The sequence below is a fragment of the Danio rerio genome, chromosome 9 (genome assembly GCF_052040795.2).
Source record: "Danio rerio strain M-AB ecotype USA chromosome 9, GRCz13ab, whole genome shotgun sequence".
NCBI lineage: Eukaryota > Metazoa > Chordata > Actinopteri > Cypriniformes > Danionidae > Danio > Danio rerio.
In genome coordinates this window covers 13,003,534-13,026,851 of record NC_141029.1, presented here as the reverse complement: position 1 = coordinate 13,026,851, position 23,318 = coordinate 13,003,534, and the positions used below count along the sequence as shown (strand labels likewise).

Sequence of the window (23,318 nt, the reverse complement as noted above, 5' to 3'; positions counted from 1 at the left end):
AGCTGAAACTAGCAAACAAAAATTGCGTCGCGCCTTTGCGCCCCATTGCACCGAGTGTATGATAGGTGACAAGTGTCCAGGCCTGGGGCCTCATGTACGAAGACTTGCATTGAATTCATACTAAAACATTGTGTACGCACAAAGCTGTAAATGTGTGTATGCAGTAAAAAATTCAGATGTATGAAACACTGTGTACGCGGAATCCCACGCATATTTTCTTTAACGTGACACTAAGCGCACGTGCACGAGCACAAAAACCCTCCCTGCCTCCTCCCCCTAATAAATATGGTAATGAAAAACCAAGTAAAAAAGCAATGGCAAAAGCAAGCAAGCAAGTAGAGAAACTTTGAATGGAATGTGAATTGGAGGTGCTCCTATCGGATGTAGACCGGAGAAAAACAGTGTTATTTGCAAGTTTGTCATCCAGAATTAATAAAAGAAAAAAAAGTGGGAGAGTTTAGCTGACGCAGTTAACGCAGTGGGGTCTGAACATCACACCGTGAGTGAATTAAAAAGGTGTAACATTTTGTAGTATCTATTGTTTTGTAGTGTCTAAATGTTTCCGATTCACGTATGCAAATTTGTCTTCAGATGGTGCCTTTATAGTAATGTGCGTGCAGTCGAAGGCTCCGATTACAGTGGGAAAACCGACGATTGCTGCAAATGTCGCTTGAATATTTGGCTGGTCAACTGCATGGTATGGAAACCTTATATACCTGCTAGACATGCGGATGATTCCGTCCCATACAGCTGCCATTGCACGGCTCAAATATACTTTGTAGTGTGCAATTTGACTTGCACTATTGCCTCTAAGAGTCGCCAATGGAAATAAAACAAACACACACAAGAAATGGACGTACACCAGACATGAAGTTAGCGTGAACCAACGCACATTCTCACGTTAGTTTTTTCATTAGTGAATCCAAATGTGAGCGTGAAATCTTGCGTAGGCAGTGTTGATACATGAGGCCCCTGGTCCTTTTAAGTTTCCAGAGCTCCTCAGTGAGACTTGAGACAGGTGGTGCACAAAAGTGACAGTCGTTAACACTCCTGCCACTGACCTTGTACACTCTCACGGCTCTCAGCCTGCCTCACTCTCTACAGCAAACTTTGATCACAACTTTCTGTCATGAACTGTACTGGGAATACTGTTCAATTATCTGAAAGTACAATCACCTTTTATTGGTCAATGGCAAAATCAAAATGTCTTCATGCACTCTTCTGTTGAATATAAAGCAAAGCCCAACATTTACCACAACAAACGTGTGTCTCATCTGGTCCCACAGACTGCACAGAGGAAAATCAGGGAGATCATCCAGCAGGTGAAACAACAGGAGCAGAAGCACCAGCAAGGCGCACCCACAACACCCCGCTCCAAGTGACCATCAGGGCAGCCCCAGCGGGCACCTGCCAATGAATGTAGCCCTCCCAACTGGAACCAGACCAGACCGGGCACAGGGGACCGGCCGGGCAGACCAGCAGCCGTGGGATCAAAACCAAAGAACTTCTTTCTAGGGGAGATGAAGGAGCCACAGGCCGAAGGGCTCTGAATGCACTGCCAGCTTGGGGAGGGAGGGACGGGGAGAGGGAACGCCAGGAAGACAATTGTTCAAAAACAACCCTGAGTATGAGAAGAACAGGTAATGGGGGAAATCACGCTCGCCCCATTTAACAATTTTCTTTATAACTTCCTTAATTTAGGCTTAATCTAGGGTTAACACAGATGAGAAGCTCCATTAACACATGTACACTGATGCATTTTGACTGAGTTGTGTTGCTGTTTTCTTGGGTAGGTAAAGTGGGTGTGCACTAGCAGATGGTAACCGATTTTTGTTTTTTTCAGATTGCGATTTCAATGATCCTCAGCAGTATTCAATACACTAGAACAAAATACTGTTTTACGAAGCGGGAGTTCGATTCTGGCACAAGCCATCGAGCATGTAGTGCACATATTTTTAATTTCTTTTGACGATAGGACGTGAACGTTGGGAAATGTTAACGAAGAACGTTTACTCTTATCTTAGTCTGCATTTCGGGATACATATAGCGCCACAGATTTTTGTTACTTAGGCCTGTGCGTGGCGTCGGATGCCGTTGAAACATTTCTTACTTTCGTTTTTTTAGCTTTTATCGTTTGTACTTCTATTCAGCTCTTACACTCCCTTTTCATTTTCGTTTTTTACACCAGTGTTTTTTGCAGTTGGTAAATTTTACCTCTGCCATGTTATCATGGCGAAAGTCATTGCGAGACGGGCTTGGTATGTAGTAGTTTTGAATTCAAAAGTCACCACCCCCTTGTTTGTTTTAGGGGGTATGAAAACAATGTAAAGCAAAGCAAGCACCAGCGTCTGAAAGACAGTGCACCTTTACTGGCTTGGGCAGAAGCGAAATGGAATGTGCATCAAGAACTCTGCCTTAATCTATGCTGAAAAGACGGGCAACTCAAAATGTGATTGGAGAGTCAGGTTGATGTAGGACAAGGAGGCACCTGTGGTACACACATGACCGCATTTGGCTTTAAATCTCTGTCAGGGAGCTTTCTAAATGGCATGACAGCTGTGAATGTACAATAAGCAGCCTTTTAGAAAGCGCGCCACCCTGTCATGTTCAGTGAGCTAGTTGGTCAGCAAGATGGTATTGTTTTATTCCTTTGTGGGGAAACGGAGCAATTTTTTTAGCAGGACGTGCAGGCAAGGATGTCCCTTTGTGCTTTATTTTTAAAATTTTTCTTCTTTTTTGACCATGGAAGCTTGTGGCCTTAAACGTCACCGGTCTATGACATCACAGACAGCTCCCTCGCCCAACGAGAGCTAAGCCTCATCTTCCAGACATAAGGTTTATGCCAATACGCACAGCTTCCATTTGTGTGTATGCGTGTCTGTATATAGATATATATATAAAGAGAGAGAAATATTTATGAATCTATTTTTTGTTTCCTATTTTGTGACGAGAGCTATTAAAAGACAAACAACTCTCTTTTTTTTGGAACACTGCCATGTTTCTCTGAAGGGAAGTGTTTATTTTGTTGGAAGTAGACTATGAATATTGGTAGTAAACTAACAGTAAGAACAGTAATGAATCGCCGCAACACTTTGATCAGAATGCGATCGCTGCGCATGTCAGTATTGTGATCTACCTCAGGCGTCAGGGTACCTCAATCCAATCCTAGTTTCCCTTTTGTTCCACCCCACATTTTGTATACCTTGTAAACTGAAAGTTTTAAACGGTTTCTTTTAAATGGTGATGATAATAATAATAATAATAATAATTAAAAAATCCAAAACGTTAAAAAACGGATCTTGTCTTCAGGTCTATCTAACAAAGAGGAACAGATCTTAAAGCTTTCTAAACTTTGTGAAGTTGCTGGGTTCTTCAACCTCATCATTTGTAAAATATGTAAGGGCTTATTCACACAGAATGCGTCTTTGCTCAGGGTTGTTTTTTTTTTTAAAGTGCAGTGTCAAGCATAAGGGTATCTGGACACAGCTATTGAGTGACTGTAAACAGAAACTTGCAATACTTGCCCCTCCCACCAGTTCTTCTGATGGGTCAACTGATTTGGATCTGATGCCGATGAGTACTTTGCGCAAAAGTAAAATTTTTTAAATTTGACACTGCATCCAAAAAAAGCAGCGCTCGTGTGCGGCGCACCTAAAGATGCAAACATAACGATCATTTAAGTTCGTCAAGTGCACTGACTGAAAAACAATGGAAAAGTAGCACATTTGAATGGGAAAAATGTGTTCTGTATGAATGAGCCCTAAGACCTGTTCATACCAAGGCAAATGTGAAAAACTAAGAAAAAAAATTTCAATGCACAGAGAACCTGTATCATTGAAATCACTCTCTGGGATGTTTCTTAAAACCATTGCTAGCCAACTATGGTCAGTTCAGTGATTTTGTAATTTCTAAAACCATAGTTCCAGCAACTATGTAAGTTAAACTACAGCTCTCAGCCTGTGGGTCGAAGTATAATTTCACCTAAGATGACATGGGTGTTGTTTAAAGCAATAGTTCTGACATTATTTGGTTTTAAACAATCACATGGTTAGATGCATGTGCAACAGTGACGACCAGATAGTATATGAAGCCAGATCAGTCTCAAAAATAATACATGTACAAAATATAATTCATACCTCCATAACACAATTCACATGTACAAAATCATATTTGAAAATTCAAAACACAATTTGTAAATACACAAATCCAATTTGTAGATTTAAAACAGGATTCAAAATTTCACAAATCCAATTCGTAAATTCAAAACACGATTACAAAGTGAAGTTTAGTTTTAAACTAATTTCGAGAGGAGCATGTGCTCATGATTTACCCAGCTGGTCCACATTAACTAATTATGATCCTCCAATCAAAGGATCCCAAATCACTATATATATCCTCATTTCCTTTCTACAACTATCTTCGTCTGGAAGAAACCCCCCTCCTCCCCTTCTTCCTCCTTTATCCAGAATGGGCGGCACGGTGGCCCAGTGACTAGCACTGTTGCCTCACAGCAAGAATACCAATGGTGTTGGGTCCTCGCTGATCCATCTGGTATTGTGGTATTGTGCCATCTGTGTGGAGTTTGCATGTTCTCCCCGTGTCCGCGTGGGTTTCCCCCGGGTTCCCCGGTTTCCTCCCACCATCCAAATGTGCTCTATATTATAGATAAAACAAGCCTAAACCTTTTTTATAATGTCTTACTCTCAGGAAGTTCGGCTTGGCCTCAGCAGCGGGGGAGTTTGAGATAGACCTGAGCTCAATCTCCACTCGCCCTGCAAAAGGGGGGGAGCCCTGGGCTTGAGGATCCCTTGAGCTCAGGGCTCTCTCCCGGGACAGCATGCCAAACAAGCTATGTATAAATCATGAGCTAAGTGTGAACTCTTGAAATGCACAAATGCAATTCATAGATTCAAAATACAAATCAAAAATACACAAATCTAATTTGTAGATTTAAAACACACGATTCAAAAATAAACAAATCCAATTTATAGATTTAAAACACAATTCAAAAATAAACAAATTTAATTCATAGATTCAAAACACAATTTAAAAATGCACAAATCCAATTCATAAATTCAAAACACGATTCAAAAATGCACAAATCCAATTCATAGATTTAAAACACGATTCAAAAATGCACAAATCCAATTCATAGATTTAAAACACGATTCAAAAATACACAACTTCAATTCATAGATTCAAAACACGATTCACAAAATAAACAAATCCAATTCATAGATTCAAAACACAATTCAAAAATGCACAAATCCAATTCATAGATTCAAAAAACGATTCAAAAATAAACAAATCCAATTAATAGATTCAAAACACAATTCAAAAATGCACAAATCCAATTCACAGATTTAAAACACGATTACAAAATTAACAAATCCAATTCATAGATTCAAAATAAACAAACACAATTCATAGATTCAAAACACGATTCAAAAATAAACAAATCCAATTCATCGATTCAAAACACGATTCAAAAATAAACAAATCCAATTCATAGATTCAAAACACAATTAAAAAATAAACAAATCAAATTCATAGATTCAAAACACGATTAAAAAATACACACATCCAATTTATAGATCCAAAACAGGATTCAAAAATAAACAAATCCAATTCATAAATTCAAAACACGATTCAAAAATAAACAAATCCAATTAATAGATTCAAAACACGATTCAAAAATGCACAAATCCAATTCATAGATTCAAAACACGATTCAAAAATAAACAAATCCAATTCATAGATTCAAAACACAATTCAAAAATGCACAAATCCAATTCATAGATTCAAAAACACGATTAAAAAATAAACAAATACAATTCATAGATTCAAAATAAAAAAATACAATTCATAGATTCAAAACACGATTCAAAAATAAACAAATCCAATTCATAGATTCAAAACACAATTCAAAACTGCACAAATCCAATTCATAGATTCAAAACACGATTCAAAAATGCACAAATCCAATTCATAGATTCAAAACACGATTCAAAAATACACAAATCCAATTCATTTGGTGAAAATATTTATGATTTTTACTTGTGATTTCATTTCACAATTTGTGTGTTGTATTTATGAATTGTGTTTTGTATTTACAAATTGGATTTTGTAAATTTGAATTGTGCTGTGCATGTGTAAGTTTTATTTTGTAAATGTATCAATTTTAAGTCCGATCTTGCTCCATAGTAACAAAAAGTTACATTATTATTTGGGAGACAATCGCAAAACTTATTTTCATTTTTTAACAGCAATCACACTTTAAGCTTGAATTTTTAAAGAGGCAGGTCACAAAAATGATGTGCAGAGTTATAATAAACAATGCAAATTTAGTTATTTAAATAAAATTTAGTTATTGTTATGATACTTGGTGTGAACAGGCCTTAAGGGAAGTTCAACCAAATGTTTCAATTTGCTCTAATTTTCTCATTCTCATGACTTGGAAGAATTTTTCTTCACTAGAACATTTGAAAAGGTTTTTAGCTGAATCTATGGTCCTTGGTGATTTTTAAAACGGGAGTCAATGGTTAGCCACATTTTAAGAGTCAAAAAACACAGGTAAAACTAAATGAACACCCGTGGCACATAATGTATATTGAAGTCTTTTGAAGGGAAACAATCAAAACATTCTTTAAAGTTCTGCTGAAGAAAAAGCTGACCTGGGGGTGAATAAATTAACAGCAAATTTTCATGTTTGAGTGAATTACCCCTTAAATTAAAGGACTACTTACCCAGAAGGGGTTCTGAATGTGGATACTTTGTACTGTTGTCTAGATCAATAAAATGTATTATTAAAAAAAGAATGAATATTATCCAGGAGCACTTATGTCTTCTGAATTGTAAAGCAGTTTGCTCTTTACATTTTATTAATATGAGTATAAATTCAGGAATATTACAGAACACTCAGACCAAATTTTACAATCAACATAGTTTTTTTTTAAACAAGGCCTTTCACAAAACAAACCTGGGATGATATATATGACAAAAAAGCATTTCTTAATGTAATATTTCACTGTGTCTGGTAAAAGTGTTCATTATAATCGCACGGAAATCACAAATGCAGGTATTTTTGTCGCCTCAGATCTGCTCTGACTTCAGTGGATCTGTCGCCGGTTACTGTTCATACGTGTTACCTCTCAAAAGATGGAAGACAATAGACCAGGGGTGTCCAAACTCAGTCCTGGAGGGCCAGTATCCTGCTTAGTTTAGTGTAACACACCACTCTGGATGTTTGTAGTATACCTGGAAAGAGCTTGATTATCTGATCAGTTGTGTTTAATTGGGGTTGGAACTAAAATAAGCCGGACACCGGCGCTCCAGGACTGATTTTGGACACCCCTGCAATAGATGGTCAATATGTCAGGTTCAGGTGTGTGTGTGTACTCGCAATGCTGGTTTGCTTTCATACAATAATCCACATGGATTGTCTATGGACTGAACTGCAAGCTGTTCCACTTCTAGTTTTACCATTTAACCATTTTCGGTAGTAGTGTGTTACTGTAGACCTGTGTAAATTGTATAATTAGTACTTTTTTTTTTTTTTTACCTACTGAAGCAACTCGTACGAACTTATCCTCAAAGAGTAGCACAGATATCAGGTGCAGAAGGTGTTTCTGTTAGTTAAAGGCTTCTTCTAGATCAAGTTTCTAACGAACTTTCACTCAAGAAGCTGGTCCCTCACGGTTCTTGACTCTGTGTAGCCAGACGAGGCTGCTATTTCCCCTTGAATAATAGACTTTCTGCTTAATCTCAGGTGTTTGCTCATTGATGGAGTTCAGGTTGTGTAGCAGTTTGATAACTCAGATCACTTTTAACTGTTATTGTAACTGTAACACGCCACGCTGTTGATAGACACCTAACGTTCTACAGTGGTTTTCTTAAGAGTTTGTATTTCAGAGCTTTGTCAGGTGTGCATCAGTATTTATCTTACGGAAGCATTAGTCGATACATGCATTAACTAACATCACACTGTTATATCGTCTCTGTAGTCTGGGAATTAAAGTCTCACTATCCATTATGATATCCTGTAACATAACGCTAGAGAGAACTGAGGCCTTTGCATTATCTTCAGGCCACAAGTCATAGCTAATGTAAGTCGAACGAATCAGGTCAGTTTAGGGTAGCTGTTGTTTGTAGTGTTGGCATGAAATCTCATCATGGTCTGCTTTGGGCCCTAAAGCTTTTAGGGTGAGTGGAAACTTAAAAGTAAGTGCTGTTCTATGTTTTTTTTTTATATACTAGAATAGACTGCAGACACAGCTGTAGATGCATAGTGTGTTTAACTCGGGATGAGAGCAGGAAATCAGAGCGATGCATGAGAAATCAACGAAATTCCTAGGCTGTGAAAACTTGTTTGCGCCTTTTCCACGGCAGATTCATTCCTACGCAGCTCTCTAGCTTCTCGCATTAGTTCGTTTGGAGCGATGTGAAACAGAGACTGGGCTCGCTGCACTGCCTGCCGTGTCCCCTCAGCTGGATAGCGGGTAGTCGAATTGGGGGAGGGGACTGAGAGCTGATCTTTTTTTTTTTTTTTTTTGCTAACCATGTTGTTTTTAAATGTAGGTGAATTGTACTGCTGATCAACATGGATTTGAGCAATAAAAATTCTTTATAAAAAGTCTTGGTCATAACTCCTCTTTCTTGTTCATTCTTCAGTGCCGTTGTTTTGAGTTAAGCTCCAGTGGTGTAAAGTATTAAATGATTTGTGAGTGGTTTTTCTCTGAAATTGTACTTTATGAGGTAGTTTACTTCACTATTTTCCTTAGAAGTGCAGTCAATACTTCACTTTTTACTTGGTGATTTAGGGTTGGGCGATGTTGACCAATTTGGCATTGTACGATGTCTAATGTGAAACATCGCGATGGACGATAGCATCCTCGTCAACGGCGGAGGTGAATTAATTATTTATGAATAATTAATTAATTCCTAAAGAATTAATCATTTGTAGCCTACCGTTTCAACTACCTGACCTGCATGGTCTTTGTTTTACCCATGAACGAATCATAAATCAATAAAGGTAAGGTAAACACAAATTACCAACTTTCAAATACTTTTTCAGCGGGACTAGGCAAAGTGATCTGTGTTGTTATAATTGCATCGACAAACTTGGTTGGTAAAAGGTGCAAGACCAACAGCAACCAACCAACAGTATCTGAGGTTTTCACTAAAGTTACTAAGTACAAGCGTGAAAGCGAAAGATTGAAGCAGTGTACTGATGCTGTGACACATAACTTGATAGATTCAAAAGACTGAAGAATCGTTAGATACAAGATTAATTAAATATCACGTTTAACAACTATAGTGAATTGCGATCAAGCGGTACTACCTTGATAAACTGTCTAACAAGCACTGCTCTCTGGAGCTCAGTCGAGCGCATGACAGTGTGTGTGTCTGTGTGTTGTCTCGTGATGTGTGTTTTCAGCGGATGGAGGTCTGTTTAGAAATTCTAGGTAAAACAAGGTGTGGATGTGGATAATTTTTGTTCTAAAGTGCCATTTTAATACTAAGACGTATTAAGGCTGATTTATACCTCTGCGTCAAACACTGGCGTATGCTACGGCGCTGACGCATAGCCCATCGCCGTGGCCGTCACTGACGTGCACCTCTCAAAAATTGTAACTACACGTCGCAACAACGCGTAGCGCAAGCTCTGTGATTGGTCAGCTTGCTAGCGCCGACGAGTCTGGGCGGGACCGAGAGCCACGCGAACGGCGCGAGCGATTGTTTACAAGTGTGGAGTCCCGTGAAGGAGCTCCGGATGGAAAGTTTTGTTCTGTGTTTACCTCATAGTTAAAGTTGTTGCTCGTCCGCCGGTTCCTGCCACAAAATGAGCGAGTTTGAGCCACTTGTACATCCAGGAAGTGTTCAGAATAGCAAAACAGAAGCGAAGAAACTCGACACAGAGGAACATTTACACCTCACTGCCCACTAGCGTTTCGGAAGTGTTAATGCAGACCAACGGAGACAGCGTGCAGAAGTATAAATGCACAGCCAGGCGCGTTGCCTGCGCCGTGAGTTACGCCGGTCACTTGACGCAGAAGTATAAACCAGGCTTTAGTGTAAACGGGGCCTAAGTGTGTATTTTTCGCGAACGGGGGCATGATGAAGGATCGTGTTGTCTATCGGCCATCGGCGATGGCATCGTTTATCAGCCCCACCCTAGTGCTTTCACACTTGGTTCAATTGCCTTGTGTGAACCCAAGTTTGATTAACCCCCCTTGCGACCTTCTCGGCTGGTTTGTGTTCACACTGTCTTTTGTCCTATGCTTGCATCAGCAAGCTGCTGTTGTGTGTACAGATGTTGCTAGGAGATGGATGGCCACGAAAGCCAAGGCGCCAAAATGGAAAGACGTATACACATAAGAGTCGTTCTATTTATACTGACTCTTTCGGTTTTGGTAACATACAGTGAGCAACTTGTCAATCAAAAATATAAAAAACGTTCAGAGCATAAAACGATGTCTGCAGAAGTCTTTTTGGAGGAGACAAGCAGACATTTTCGCTGTGTTTGCACTGGGTCAGTCCCGCTTGTAGCCAAGGTGACAACAGGTGATACACAGACATACGCACACAAACGAACGTTATGAAAACTAAAGTTTGTTGTAAATTTGGCAGTTCACTTGTAACTTGTAACACACCATTTGGTACGATTGCATTCACATCAGAAATTAACCATACCCCAGACCACCTCTTTCAGGTGGACTCGGGTACTGTTCGTGAGTACGCACCTGAGTTCAGAAGACAGCATTAACACTAGCTAAACATACCAAACTCTGAAGTCAAACAAACCAGTGTGTGGCCAAAAGTGCTAGTGTAAAAGCACCACAAGTAGAATAATCAGCCATGTGATTCCTGTTCAATCAACTCATCCAAAGAAAAAAAAATTGCAGAAAAATCCGACTACTCTCAAGGCTTAGACACTATGCAGGAGTATGTAGTGTGGAGACATTAAAAGTGTCCGAGAAGCAAAATTGTTACACGCAATGACGGAGACTGTTTAGAGCAAGGGTGCCCAATCCTGTTCCTGGAGATCTACCTTCCTGCAGAATTCACCTGTTTTTAATTAACAAGTGCTGCTTTAGATCCTACTTATGCTCTGTTCACACAAATATGCGCATTTCTAAAACCGCATGATTTTTTTTATTTGCAGTTTCGCTGTTTGTCCACATTTAAACGCAGTGTCATGTGACTGAAACCAAAACTTTATGAAACTCCAGCCAGGGTGAAGATTTTCTAAAACTCTGGATAGTGTGGTCATGTGGCTACTACAACTGGAGTTTGCTCCTCATGACATCAGTGTGGGTGTTTTACATTAAACTTGGAAGACATAAAGGAGGCAAATTCTGAACGTTCGTGGCAAACACATCGCGTAGTGAAGTTTATTAATAAACTTATTTCAAGAGGACCACATGCTTATTGTACTTTCTACGTCTTTTCCCTAATCAGCCTTCGATTGATTCACCAATCAGATGATTTGTAACTCACCATAAATAAACAGATTCTTACCTCAGTATCTTCGTCTAGAAAAAATCCCCCTAACCCACCCCTGCTCCCCCTCTTTTCTAGATGGGAGATACGAAGGCCCAGTGAATAGCACTGTTGCCTCACAGCAAGAATGTCTCTGGTTAAAGTCCCTACTAAACCAGTCGAGTTTCTATGTGGAGTTAGCTCATTCGTGCTCGAGTGCGTTTTCCCCAGGTTCCTCCCAGTCCAAAAAACATGCAACCTAAGTAAATCCAACATACCAATTTGGCAACATAGTCAAGCTCTTAGCGAGCTGTATATCTCTCCTTAGCATCTCTTTATCTGTCGTTAGTCAGAAATAACTCAGGGGAGTTCATCGAGATCTACCTGAGCTTAAACTCCCCTCTTGCTCTGCTAACGGCAGGAAGCCCAGAGCTCGAGGATCTTATAAGCTCAGGGGTCTCTCCCAGGACAGCATACAATCCTCATCTAAGTGTGAATTCCGTGTTGTTTGCACTGCGGGATGGTAATCTACCTCTTTTCTCATGCTTGCATTGACTTTTATGCCATTTACTTGTGAAAATACTTCTCGCACCTCGTATGTTGTGGACGTTAGTGATAAAAATTCTGCATTCGGTTCGCATTGTGAATTGCACAGGTAAGTACAAAAGGATTTGCTTTAATTCTCCATTCAAACACGACTAAGTTGGGTAGGCTTTCAATGACTGGGCATAACTTCACACACATTAGATGCTTGACTCCCCATAATACACAAAACCTTTATCAGATATTAACTAAATTATTAATTCCTTTTCAAAATATTTTCAAGTGCTCCAACATGATAAAATATTTTCCCAATCAGTGAGGTAGGTCCCTTAAGGCAAATGTGAAACTTCCACAAGAGTAATCAACAAATAAAATCCACAATATCCAAACTATTACAGTCTATACAGAAGAATAATATTAAATACCACAAAATTAAACCAAAAAATAAAACGGATATGGAACTGATGTGCATTTGAAAACTGACAAATATGTCTCTAGTTCACTCTTTGTACAGTATATGAAGGCAAGATTCAGAACTCAGGACCAATGACATTACAGAAAGACCCAATAGAACCTCCCAAAAAGGCAGCAAAAATACACTTCTGTCACCTTTAGGCATTACAATCCAAACACAGAATAAGAAAAATACATTTTCCTTTTTAAAAATGTTAGGCCACCCAAAAATACAGCTCTTAAAAGCCACATTTAATACAAATAGTAGCCCCCCACAGTGACCAAGGGGAATCGAATCAATGGCACCACACGGTCTCTTATCGGTTCTTCTTGTTTTGACTGAGTCCATTTGTTTCGAGGCCATCCAAATGGAGATGGCGAGTGCTGTATTTACGGATCAGAGCTCCAGGCAGCAGGGCAACACAGGCAGTGAGAAGCAGCTTCAACACCACACTCCAAGAAAACAAGTCATCCAGAGAGGAAATCTGAGACAACATTGATCCCGTCTGGACGCAGATGAAGTTATACGGCATCAGGCCTGAAAGGGAAGTTCAGATGTCAGCCAAATGCAGATATCAAAAGGATATGTTCTCCGTTGTTATTCAAAGGTTTACCAATGAAGACAGCCATGAAGAAAAGAGTGACAGGAATATTCAGTATTGGTGAGGTCATGTTTAAGAACCAGTTTGGACTCATGGGAAAGAATCGCAGGAACAGCAGGAAGAAGAAAAGGCTGCTTCTGTTTTCCTCGACCTGGACAAAAGTAAAAATTATTTAAGTTGGAAAACGAAAATCAAGCAACGATTAACATATTTCATTGTTTCTGACTTCTTAGGAGACCACAATAACTGGATATACCTTCTTCTGCAGCATGGCAACCTTGTCAGGGAAGAGTTTCACAATGTGATGTTTGCCAAATGCCTGGGACAGCAGGAAACAGAGAGTGGCTCCTACTGTTGTAAGGACACAAGTAAGAAGAAGACCAAACCATGTCCCAAACAAGGCCCCAGCCAGGATGTTCTGAGAACAGAGTCATAAACCTGAAGTATGAGTCAAGATCAAGTATACAAAAGGTAGATGTTGTACAATGTTAAGAGTACGGTGTTTGTGTTGACCAGGGGTTTCCAAACTTGGGTGTCCTGTTCTTTGGCTCGAACCCTAATCAAACACGCCTGAACGAGCTAATCAAGCTCTAACTAGATATACTAGAAACTTTCTGGCAGGTGTGTTGAAGCAAGTTGGAGCTAAACTCAGCAGGACACCGGCCCTCCAGGACCTAGTTTGGACACCCATGGTGTTGATGGTCAAGGATAACGGTGTCACGATCCTCCAAATCCTCGATTCGATTACATTTTTGATTCTAAAGTCACGTTGCGATTAGGTTTTCGATTATGAATAATTCATTAATGACCAATTAATTATTTGTAGCCTACCGTTTAAACTACCTGACTGTCATGGTCTTTGTTTTACCCATAAACAAATCATACAGTAAATGAATAAAGGCAAGTTACACACATAATTACCACCTGTCAATCACTTTTTTCTGCAGGACTCGTAAATAGGCAGTGATCTGTGTCGTTATAATGGCGTCGGTAAAAAAGGTGCACAACCAACAGGAACCAGCCAACAGTATCTGAGGTGTTCGCTAAAATGACTAAGTACTTGTGTGAAAGTAAAAGATAAAAGCAGTCTACTGACCCACTGACTGCCTTGACCCGCTGTCTCGAGCGCATGACAATGTGTGTGCGTCTTGTGTCTGTGTGTGAATGAGTGTGTGTGGTCACGTGATGTGCGTTTTCAGTGGTAGTGAGGAAGGAGGGCTGCTCAGAAATGCTACACGCCAGTGTTAATGTGGATCGTTGTCGTTCTAAAATGCCATTTAAAAACAAAGACATATTAGTGTAAACAGGGCCTGTATTTTTCGCGAGCAGATTTGCAACGGGTGCGGGCCGGAGGATCGTGATGCGCCCATCGTCTATCATCCCAACCGTAATACGTACACAGCAGAGCTTGCAAACTGTGTTTTTTTTTTAATCGACAACATGAACGTTGTCAACATAACTAACTGGAAATCCAAAATACTTCCACACCAACGACTTCATTGAAAGACGAGAGGATTTTAGCTCTGTCGACGGGTCTCCAGCGTTTGCAGTTTAACAAGCATGTTTTTTTCCCACTTGGCAAGCCAAGCTAATGTGACATGGGGGCGGCAGCATCGACGATTCTATTTTTTGATTCGCTAATCGAAGTTGAGCATAAATTTCGATCGATTTCAATTAAAAATTTAAATCGTGACACCCTTAGTCAAGGATGTGTTTTATTCTAAAAGGCTCATCCCTGTGCCACAATCTAGGGGTGCTGAATTCTGTTTCTGGAGATCTACCTTCTTTTTAAGTTCAAATTCCAAATTTAATTCCAATTGGTTCAGTTGCTGTGTTCAACTCCTCCTGTGATGTTCCTACTGTCTGACAAACGACAAGAGTTGACTTTGAATCCAGAATTCCACCTACTGATTTATGCACAATAAGATATTACATTGACATATTTATATGATATATTCATTCATTTTCATTTCGGCTTAGTCTCTTTATTAATCTGGGGTCGCCACAGCGAAATAAACCGCCAACTTATCCAGCATATGTTCTACACAGCGGATGCCCTTCCAGCTGCAACCCATCACTGAGAAACATCCACACACACTTATCCGCACATACACTATGGACAATTTAGCCTACCCAACTCACCTGTACCACATGTTTTTTGGACTTGTGGGACTTGTGCAGTATTCTCGGGCATTATGTTTGAATGGGGAAACATCAAATTCTCCAAAACTACTTGCAAAGAATATGATTACATTTCATATTACGAATAACCAATAAAATTAAACAACAACCGTCTTATTTAATATCTTAAAATTTTCTTATTACACAAAAACTCACGTCTGGTCCGAGACCCTCCCCTGAAGATTTTTCATTCTATAGCAATCACTGAATGGCTCCTGTACTAGAAGACAGGCTTTAATTGCCATATAGCGACCATTGATTGGCTCCTGTACTAGAAGGCGGGGCTTCATTCGCCATATTGACAGTTACACTTTTCCCCATTCAATAGTATACGAGTGACAAGTCTTGTGTATTCTATAGTCTTTGCTAATTGCAGCAGTTGCCATGATTACTACTTATGTTTGGAGGAAGCATATTTATTTAGAACTGTGATCAAAACTGACTGGAACTACTTTTCAACGAAAGTAATGCACAACCTCCAGCCAATCAGAATCAAGAATGTCAACAGACCATGGAATATAAATCAGTGGTTCCGCTATGTTTCTCACTGACATGTTGGAAACTCTGAGGTAAAAGAAATTTTTCCACTCGTGATAATGACTTTGTGGTGACAATCATGTGCTCCATTTGATCAGGTTTGGAGCTGAACTCTGCATGAATGTAGATCTCTAGAAACAGGGTTGAGGACCTCCTTAATCTGTTTACCCTCCAGAATTAAAATAGGAAACTAAAAAAAAGGTTTCTTAGAACCCATTTCTGTCACAAATGAAATGTGCGAGGAATGAAGGGAGCAAAAAGTCCTTCATTTTGAAGAGTCCTTAAAAGTGGCCAGTTTTGTGCACTTCAGTTTGGATTGATCCTTCAATATGGCAGCCATGATTGTTCTCACTCCAAATGGTTTTTTGGAGAGTTTATGCCATCTGGACTACAGCACAAATTGACCCCTGTTGGCTTTCATTTAATTCACCCAAAGTCAACAATATAAATGTCTTAAGTACAATCATATACTTCAGTGGTTTCCCACAGACTGGATTTGAATGAATATTGTTTCAGCCTTATATGACACATCCAAAGACAATTGGAAACACTTCAGGAACTCATTCATTCATTTCCCTTCCGCTTAGTCCCATATTTTAGCAGGGGTCGTTGTAGTCGAATGAAACACTAACTATGCCAGCATATATGCAGTGAATGCCCTTCCAGCTGCTACCCAGTACTGGGAATAGAGCTATGAACCTACACTAGTCTCACGATTCGATTCGGTTACTATTATCATACTATCGATTCGGTTCAATTCGATATTTCGGTGCATCACGGTGCATTGACAGTGCTTTTCATACACAGTTTTAAATTTTCTTCACAGCAGCAGTTCTTTTATTAAAATGTATGAATATATGTATATACTATTTGTAATACAATTGTGTCATTTAATACAAACAGTCAAAAATAAAAACTGTACCTTTAAACAACACGAGCATTTAGCAAATAATATAAACCAATATAAATATCCAGCTCACTTTCTGATCCTTGTCTAGTTCTCTTACACCTCTTTGATTGGTCACACCCTCAACAAAAACGGTTGCGATTGGCTCTTGCGCACTACGCTCTTCACAGATTAGTGACACTGATAAGCGGCAGGGGCGATCCCAGCGGATCCATGATAGATACAGTGGAAAAAACTCTGCAGAACGCGCTCATTTCTGTATCCAGAAGTAACGCTGTAAAACAGCCAAGAAGAAAAGTCACGCCAAAAGGTCAAATGGGCCACTGTGTGTGTGTGTGTGAGTGAGAGAGAGAGAAAGAGAGAAATTGAGTACTTTCATTGTCTCGATCTCAGTGAAATAGGGGCTTTTGCTGTATATGTCAGTGAAAGACTGATCCAGCAAACACACAGTGAAATTGCGCACAGTTTTGAGTTTTAAGTAGTTAGAGCGTTGTAAATACTCACGCTCGCCTCCCTCGCGACAGAGTGCTTATGAGGTAAATGACGTCAGTAATAACCGGTTAAGGTTATTACTGAACCAATACCGAATTGTCCGCATCTGCATCTCGGTGCTCCGAAGAAACGATTAATTTTGACACCCCGAACTGGGAAACACCTATACACTCACATTCACTCATACACACACTACAGCCAATTTAGTTCATCCAATTTACCTATACCTCCTGTCTCATGGACACAAAAAAGTAACTACATTTCAAAAGTAAATGAATAAAATGTCTCACAACAGCAGTGATTACAGTCAAGTGTGATTCTGTGTGCAAGCTATGCTCTTACTAAAAAAGAGGAACCTGGGATGGCAAAAGCCTGCTTGTAGAGGTAGGCACTGCAGAAGAGTAGCAGCACATATCCCGTGTGCTCGGTCTTATAAAACTGCAGCAGCTCTGCCATCTCTTTCAGCTCATCCAGGTCTGATGGAAACTTCAACCTGGACCAAAATAAAGTCACATGACATAGTGGACATTAGTAAACATGCATGAACAGCATCTCTGGAGGCTAAACATAAGGTTTAAGGACACAGTACTCAGACACTCTTTTGCAAAGTTTAAAATCAACAGCTCATTGGTTACCTGCCTTGATATTAAACTGTAAAATCAGAAGTTAAAATAAATTAGCTATTGATCATTTATTCAATTCAACTCAAGTTTATTTGTATAGCGCTTTTATTGTTTCAAAGCAGCTTTACAAAAGATGATCATTATTGCATTACAATCAAATTTGGAAGTTAAGCTTATTAGTTACCAATAACTAGGCCAACACGGAACCTGTGTGCGCAGAAATTCACAGATTTCCACAGATTTTCAGCCCATCATCGAATCTATTTATTTAGCTGTGTGTAAATGTGTGTACATTTATATTTATTCGGTTTTTACATTATTTTCAGTAATATTACTAACTAATTTGAAAATGTCCATGATTTACTTACAATAGGGTTTGTAAAGTAATGTCTGTCTTTTAGTATATACAGTGTATCCAGAAAGTGTTCATAGCGCTTCACTTTTCCACATTTTATTATGTGCAGCCTTATTCCAAAATTGATTTAATTCATTTATTTCCTCAATTCTACACACAATACCCCATAATTACAATGTGAAAAAATAAAAAAAATTTAATTGTTGCAAAATTATTAAAAACAAAAAAACTAAAAAAAAAAATAAATAAAAAAAATCACATGTACATAAGTATTTACAGCCTTTGCCGTGAAGCTCTTAATTAAGCTCAGATACATTGTTTCCACTGATCATTCTTGAGATGATTCAGCAGCTTAATTGGAGTTCACATGTGGTAAATTCAGTTGATTGGACATGATTTGAAAAGGCATACACCTGCCTATTAGGGTTGGGCATCTAAGCTATAATGCCGATCCGATACGCATCTCGATACAAAGAATACGATCCGATATATTAGCGATACATTTGTGACATATTGCGATGCAACACGATACGATTCACACCCATATCACGATACGATGCGATATTTCAGCACTAACTAATTAAATCAGGTTTATGAGATGATGTGAAAGAGGATGCTGTGCCATTGAATGAGTTTGATTATTTATAAACCAAGCAAAACCAAGACTTTTTTTACAAACTGGCTCTTCTCTCAGAGCCAGAGTGTCAGTTTACAGTAGAGGGCCATTTTAGAACCTATAGCACATATTATTTAAGTATTTTCAAGATAAACAGAATGTATAAGTGCAATATATATTAAAAAATATGTATATATTTGCACTCTTTCAACATAAATAAATTTAGCATTGCACAACAAGAATTGTGATTTAACTTTTCAACTATGAAAACAAGTTTTACAAAGATATATTTTGCCACTGATTATTCAAAACTTAAGGTCGTGAACTAGCAGTGTTATGCTGCGTTGAAACATCACTGTCACTGTAAACAACAGGCTGATAAAAATATAACAAACCAGCAATCTTCTTGCTGTGAGGTGGTCAAACTACCCACTGTGCCACCGTGAAACCCATTAGTTTTATCATTATTATTATTAATATTATTATTATTATAGTTAAATAAAAATTAACAGGAGGAGGTGTTTAAAACTTTCGTTCTCCGTGACACTAGGCTGAATATCTTTGCAGATGAACAATGCAATAGCATTCGTTATTGGCGTAGAGCGAGCAGAACTGTTGCGCATGGAAAAAAAACTTGCAATGCTTTTCTCACCACTTTTGGAGCTGGTAGCTACAGTTGAAGCAGTGCGAAAGCCGGGGATGCAGAAACACTGGAAGATGCTTTCACAACAACACCGTGGCGCCGCTTCAAGTGAGATATCAGATTAGTCGTACTGCCCGCGTATTTTACAGATGCGCGGCACATTTTGCAAATTGCATCTGTCCTGTCATGTCGTCCATCCTTAAATCCATAATGTTGCTTGCCATACTTTAGATTTAAAACTCAGTGGGGAATAAAATGTTTTGTTTTGCTTCTCGCACTTTCTGAGGGCGCACCACTCGCTTCATCCACACACCTGATATGAGTTATAGTGAAAGTGTGCACATGCGCAAATCCGTTGCTAAGGCTTACTTTATGTAGGTCGATTAAATTATGCGCCAAAAACAGGTTGACAACACTTGTTAATAAATAAAAAATACATTCTATATTAAAAATATAAGCTGTATCTCGGAAAAATCGATGCATCTCGCAAAAACCGATGCATCTCGATTTGCTTCCAAAATTTCATTCATCCTCTGCTGCTCAACCGATGCACTCGCATCGTGCACGCGCATGACCGCGTATCGATACATATCGGTTAATCTTCCCATCCCTACTGCCTATATAAGGTCGCAGGGTTGACAGTGCTTGTCAAAGCACAAACCAAGCATGAAGACAAAGGAATTGTCTGTAGACCTCCGAGACAGGACTGTCTTGAGGCACAAGGCTGGGGAAGGTTACAGAAAATGTTTTGCTGCTCTGAAAGTTCCAATGAGCACAGTGGCCTCCATCACGCGCTAGTGGAAGATGTTTGGAACCACCAGGACTCTTCCTAGAGCTGGCTGGCCATCTAAGCTGAGTGATTGAGGGAGAAGGGCCTTAGTCAGAGAGTTAATCAATAACCCGATGGTTACTCTGTCTGAGCTCCAGCATTGCTCTGTGGAGAGAGGAGAACGTTACAGAAGGAAAACCATCTGTGAAGCAATCCACCAATCAGGCCTGTATGGCTGAGTGGCCAGACAGAAGCCACTTCCCACCTGGAATTTGCCAAAAGGCATCTGAAGGACTCGCAGACTATAAGAAGCAAAATTCTCTGGTCTGATGAGACTAAAATTGACTGAATGCCAGACGTTACGTTTGGAGAAAACCAGGCATTGCTCATCACCAGGCTAATATCATCCCTACATTGAAGCATGGTGGTGGCAGCATAATGCTGTGGGGAACAGGGACGTTGCTAGGGTCGAAAGGGATAAGGGGCATAGCCCCTAAAAATAACATGCTAGATGCTTGAACTCACTGTGATTTAACCATTACAGAAACAGATGTGACTGGCTATATTATATCTAGTTAAATGTGTCTAGATATCTATATCATATGTAGAGAGCTAGTACAATTTATGTTTTTCTCACTAATTTGCATGTATTTACATTTATATGACGCACATTTTATTAATAAGTTATTTTATTTCACTAAAACCACGCACATTTTATACTATAAAAACATATATTGAGCTTCATCACTAGTTAGAACTATTCAGTTTCGCGAAACAGATATATTATTACCTCATAAGCTTCAGCTCCTCAAAATAATGGATGACAGTGCAGTGGCGGGATTTTTTTCAACACCATGTGACAACAGTGCCACTCCTACCTGCCAGTAGAAACCAGTACTGCAGAACAACTGACAGTTTAATAACCCAATACAAATGCTGCGTTAAGTGGAATGTGCATGATGTATGTAATCATTTTAAGTACTTAGATAACTAAATAAATGTTATACAACCTAGTTTTATTTAAGTGCAACATATTCCGAAAGAATACCTCGCAACGCCACTAGTGGTGATGTTTTTTTTCAGCAGCAGGAACTGGAAGACTAGTCAGAATAGAGGGAAAAATGAATGCAGTAATGTACAGAGACATCCTGAATGAAAACCTGTATCAGAGTGCTCTTGACCTCAGACTGGGGTGACGGTTCATCTTCCAGCAGGACAATGACCCAAAGCACACCGCCAAAATATCAATGGAGTGGCTTCACAACAACTTGGTGAATGTCCTTGAGTGGCCCAGCCAGAGCCCAAATCTAAATCCTATTGAAAATCTCTGGAGAGATCTGAAAATAGCTGTACACCGTCGCTTCCCAACCAACCTGATAGAGCTTGAGAAGTACTACAAAGAGGAATTGGTAAAAAGTTTTCCAAAGATAGGTGTGCCAAGCTTTTGGCATCATATTCAAAAAGACTTCAGGCTGTAATTGCCGCCAAAGGTGCATCAACAAAGTATTGAGCAAAGGCTGTGAATACGTATGCACGTGATTTTTCAGGTTTTTTGTTTTTATTAAATTTTCAACAATTTCAAAAAATCTTTTTTTCCACATTGTCATTATGGGGTATTGTGTGTAGAACTTTGAGGAAATAAATGAATTTAGTCCATTTCGGAATAAGACTGTAGCATAGAAAAATGTGGAAAAAGTGAAGTGCTTTGAATACTTTCTGGATGCAATGTATATGGTAGATATACTGTATTATGTGTTTCCCAAATAAGTGTATCTAATTGGATTGGCATTGTAAACATTAAATAAAAGTAAAAAAAAAAAAAATTCAAATTAAAATTCAACATATTACAAATTACAGTTTATTTACAATACACCCAAATCATTCTGCATAAATAAAAAATGTCTTCAGATTCTGTCTGGCCCTACTAATTACCTACTGTAATTACCTAGCAACTAATAGCTTTAAACAGTTAAAGTTATTATATATAAACATGGTTAACCTGCAGTTATATACCATATACTGTAGGTGACCTCCATGTGTACATGTACATTTATAAAATGTAAGCACAGGTCAAATTGGTAAAAACATTTAAAGGTAGAGGTAGAAACATTTAATAGACATCCCATCAGGCAATTTTTTTTATTAACAGATGTCCAAACATGGATGGCTCTACTAAAACAAAATAAATTTGGGCTGTCAGTGAAAATCCAATAGATGTCCATCCCAAAATTAGTCTATATGTGTGGTCATTCATTCCTGTGTGTTTGATGACTAGTTTTTAGCTATTCTAAGGTTCTGGCTTTAACTATTTTTATGTAACCTACTATGAAATAGACTTGAAAACGAGAGTGATATTAAAATTACATATACATTTTTGGGCAAAATGTATGCTGTTGGCATTAGCAAAGGCAAACATGTTTGGACACAAGTGAGCAAGAGAAAAAATAAATCATAAACAATGTATCAAAATAAGACTTAAACAAATTAAAAGGTTGAGCTACTGCATATTCAATAATAAACTACTGCGTTTAAAAAAAAAAAAGTAACTTAGGACAAAAACAGATCTAATTTCACTACCAAAGGACAAATGACAGCTGCAGACAAGGACAAGACAAAGAGGATCCATTACGTAAACGCTCCATAAACAGTCCTGTTTTTCACACTTTCGCCAGATAAAAATTCTCTAAATATTTTGCATAAAACTGATTTAACACAAGACAAGTCCAGCTGTGAGAGCTACAAATAGCGAAAGAGCCAGTATTAGAGAAGCACACCTGGAGGAGGCAGTCTCCATTTCACTAACGTTAGGTTCGTCTCCATCTTTAGCGTCTGTCGTCTCTCCTTCATGGCTCTGTTTATGCAGCTGAGGTCCAGGAGGGAGAAAGACGGACAGTGAATAAAGGTAAAAAGTAGCCGTCACTATTACAGCGACCAGTCCAACAAGCGAGCGCATGACGGAAGGTCTAGAGGGCGCAGATGCAGCATGTCCAATTCGATGCGGAGAACTTCCGGGAGCGGCAGTACGAATCCTACATAAACAAGGACCACACTGAATAATAATTAGACTGCGCTGCCGCTAATTGGTTGCGTTCCTTACGGTGACTCATTACATTTTT

At 39.1% G+C, this 23,318-nt stretch overlaps 3 protein-coding genes across 9 annotated transcripts in view; 2 read left to right on the top strand and 1 right to left on the bottom strand.

Moving 5' to 3' along the window:
* The window catches only part of igf2bp2a (insulin-like growth factor 2 mRNA binding protein 2a), a 107,323-nt gene extending 102,242 nt beyond the window's left edge, over positions 1-5,081 (top strand). For 3 of the 4 annotated variants that reach the window (XM_087265791.1, XM_087265793.1, XM_087265792.1), the window contains exon 16: positions 1,287-5,081. In XM_087265791.1, the coding sequence (XP_087121917.1) occupies positions 1,287-1,382 (96 nt within the window). In that variant the 3' untranslated portion in view covers positions 1,383-5,081. 4 annotated transcript variants of the gene reach the window in all.
* LOC141376079 (uncharacterized) overlaps positions 1-23,318 on the top strand; it is a 996,984-nt gene that overhangs the window by 898,753 nt on the left and 74,913 nt on the right. The window lies entirely within an intron of this gene.
* Positions 11,365-23,212, bottom strand: tmem41aa (transmembrane protein 41aa). Of its 3 annotated transcripts, none has more exons than XM_087266535.1 (5): positions 22,977-23,212; positions 17,553-17,689; positions 13,336-13,497; positions 13,092-13,230; positions 11,365-13,015 (listed from the first exon to the last, which is right to left on the bottom strand). In XM_087266535.1, the coding sequence occupies exons 2-5, from the start codon at positions 17,607-17,609 to the stop codon at positions 12,795-12,797; spliced, it is 579 nt and encodes a 192-aa protein (XP_087122661.1). In that variant the 5' UTR covers positions 17,610-17,689; positions 22,977-23,212; the 3' UTR covers positions 11,365-12,794.

What these genes read in the sequence shown, in the direction of transcription:
- tmem41aa (XM_087266534.1), bottom strand. Translation starts at nt 17,652, where the DNA reads ATGGCAGAGCTGCTGCAGTTTTATAAGACCGAGCACACGGGATATGTG. An exon ending in TCCCAGGTTCCTCTTTTTTA is followed by an intron (nt 13,498 to 17,538) that starts GTAAGAGCATAG and finishes CTCTGTTCTCAG; the next exon opens with AACATCCTGGCTGGGGCCTT. An exon ending in CTTCATGGCTGTCTTCATTG is followed by an intron (nt 13,016 to 13,091) that starts GTAAACCTTTGA and finishes CTTCCCTTTCAG; the next exon opens with GCCTGATGCCGTATAACTTC.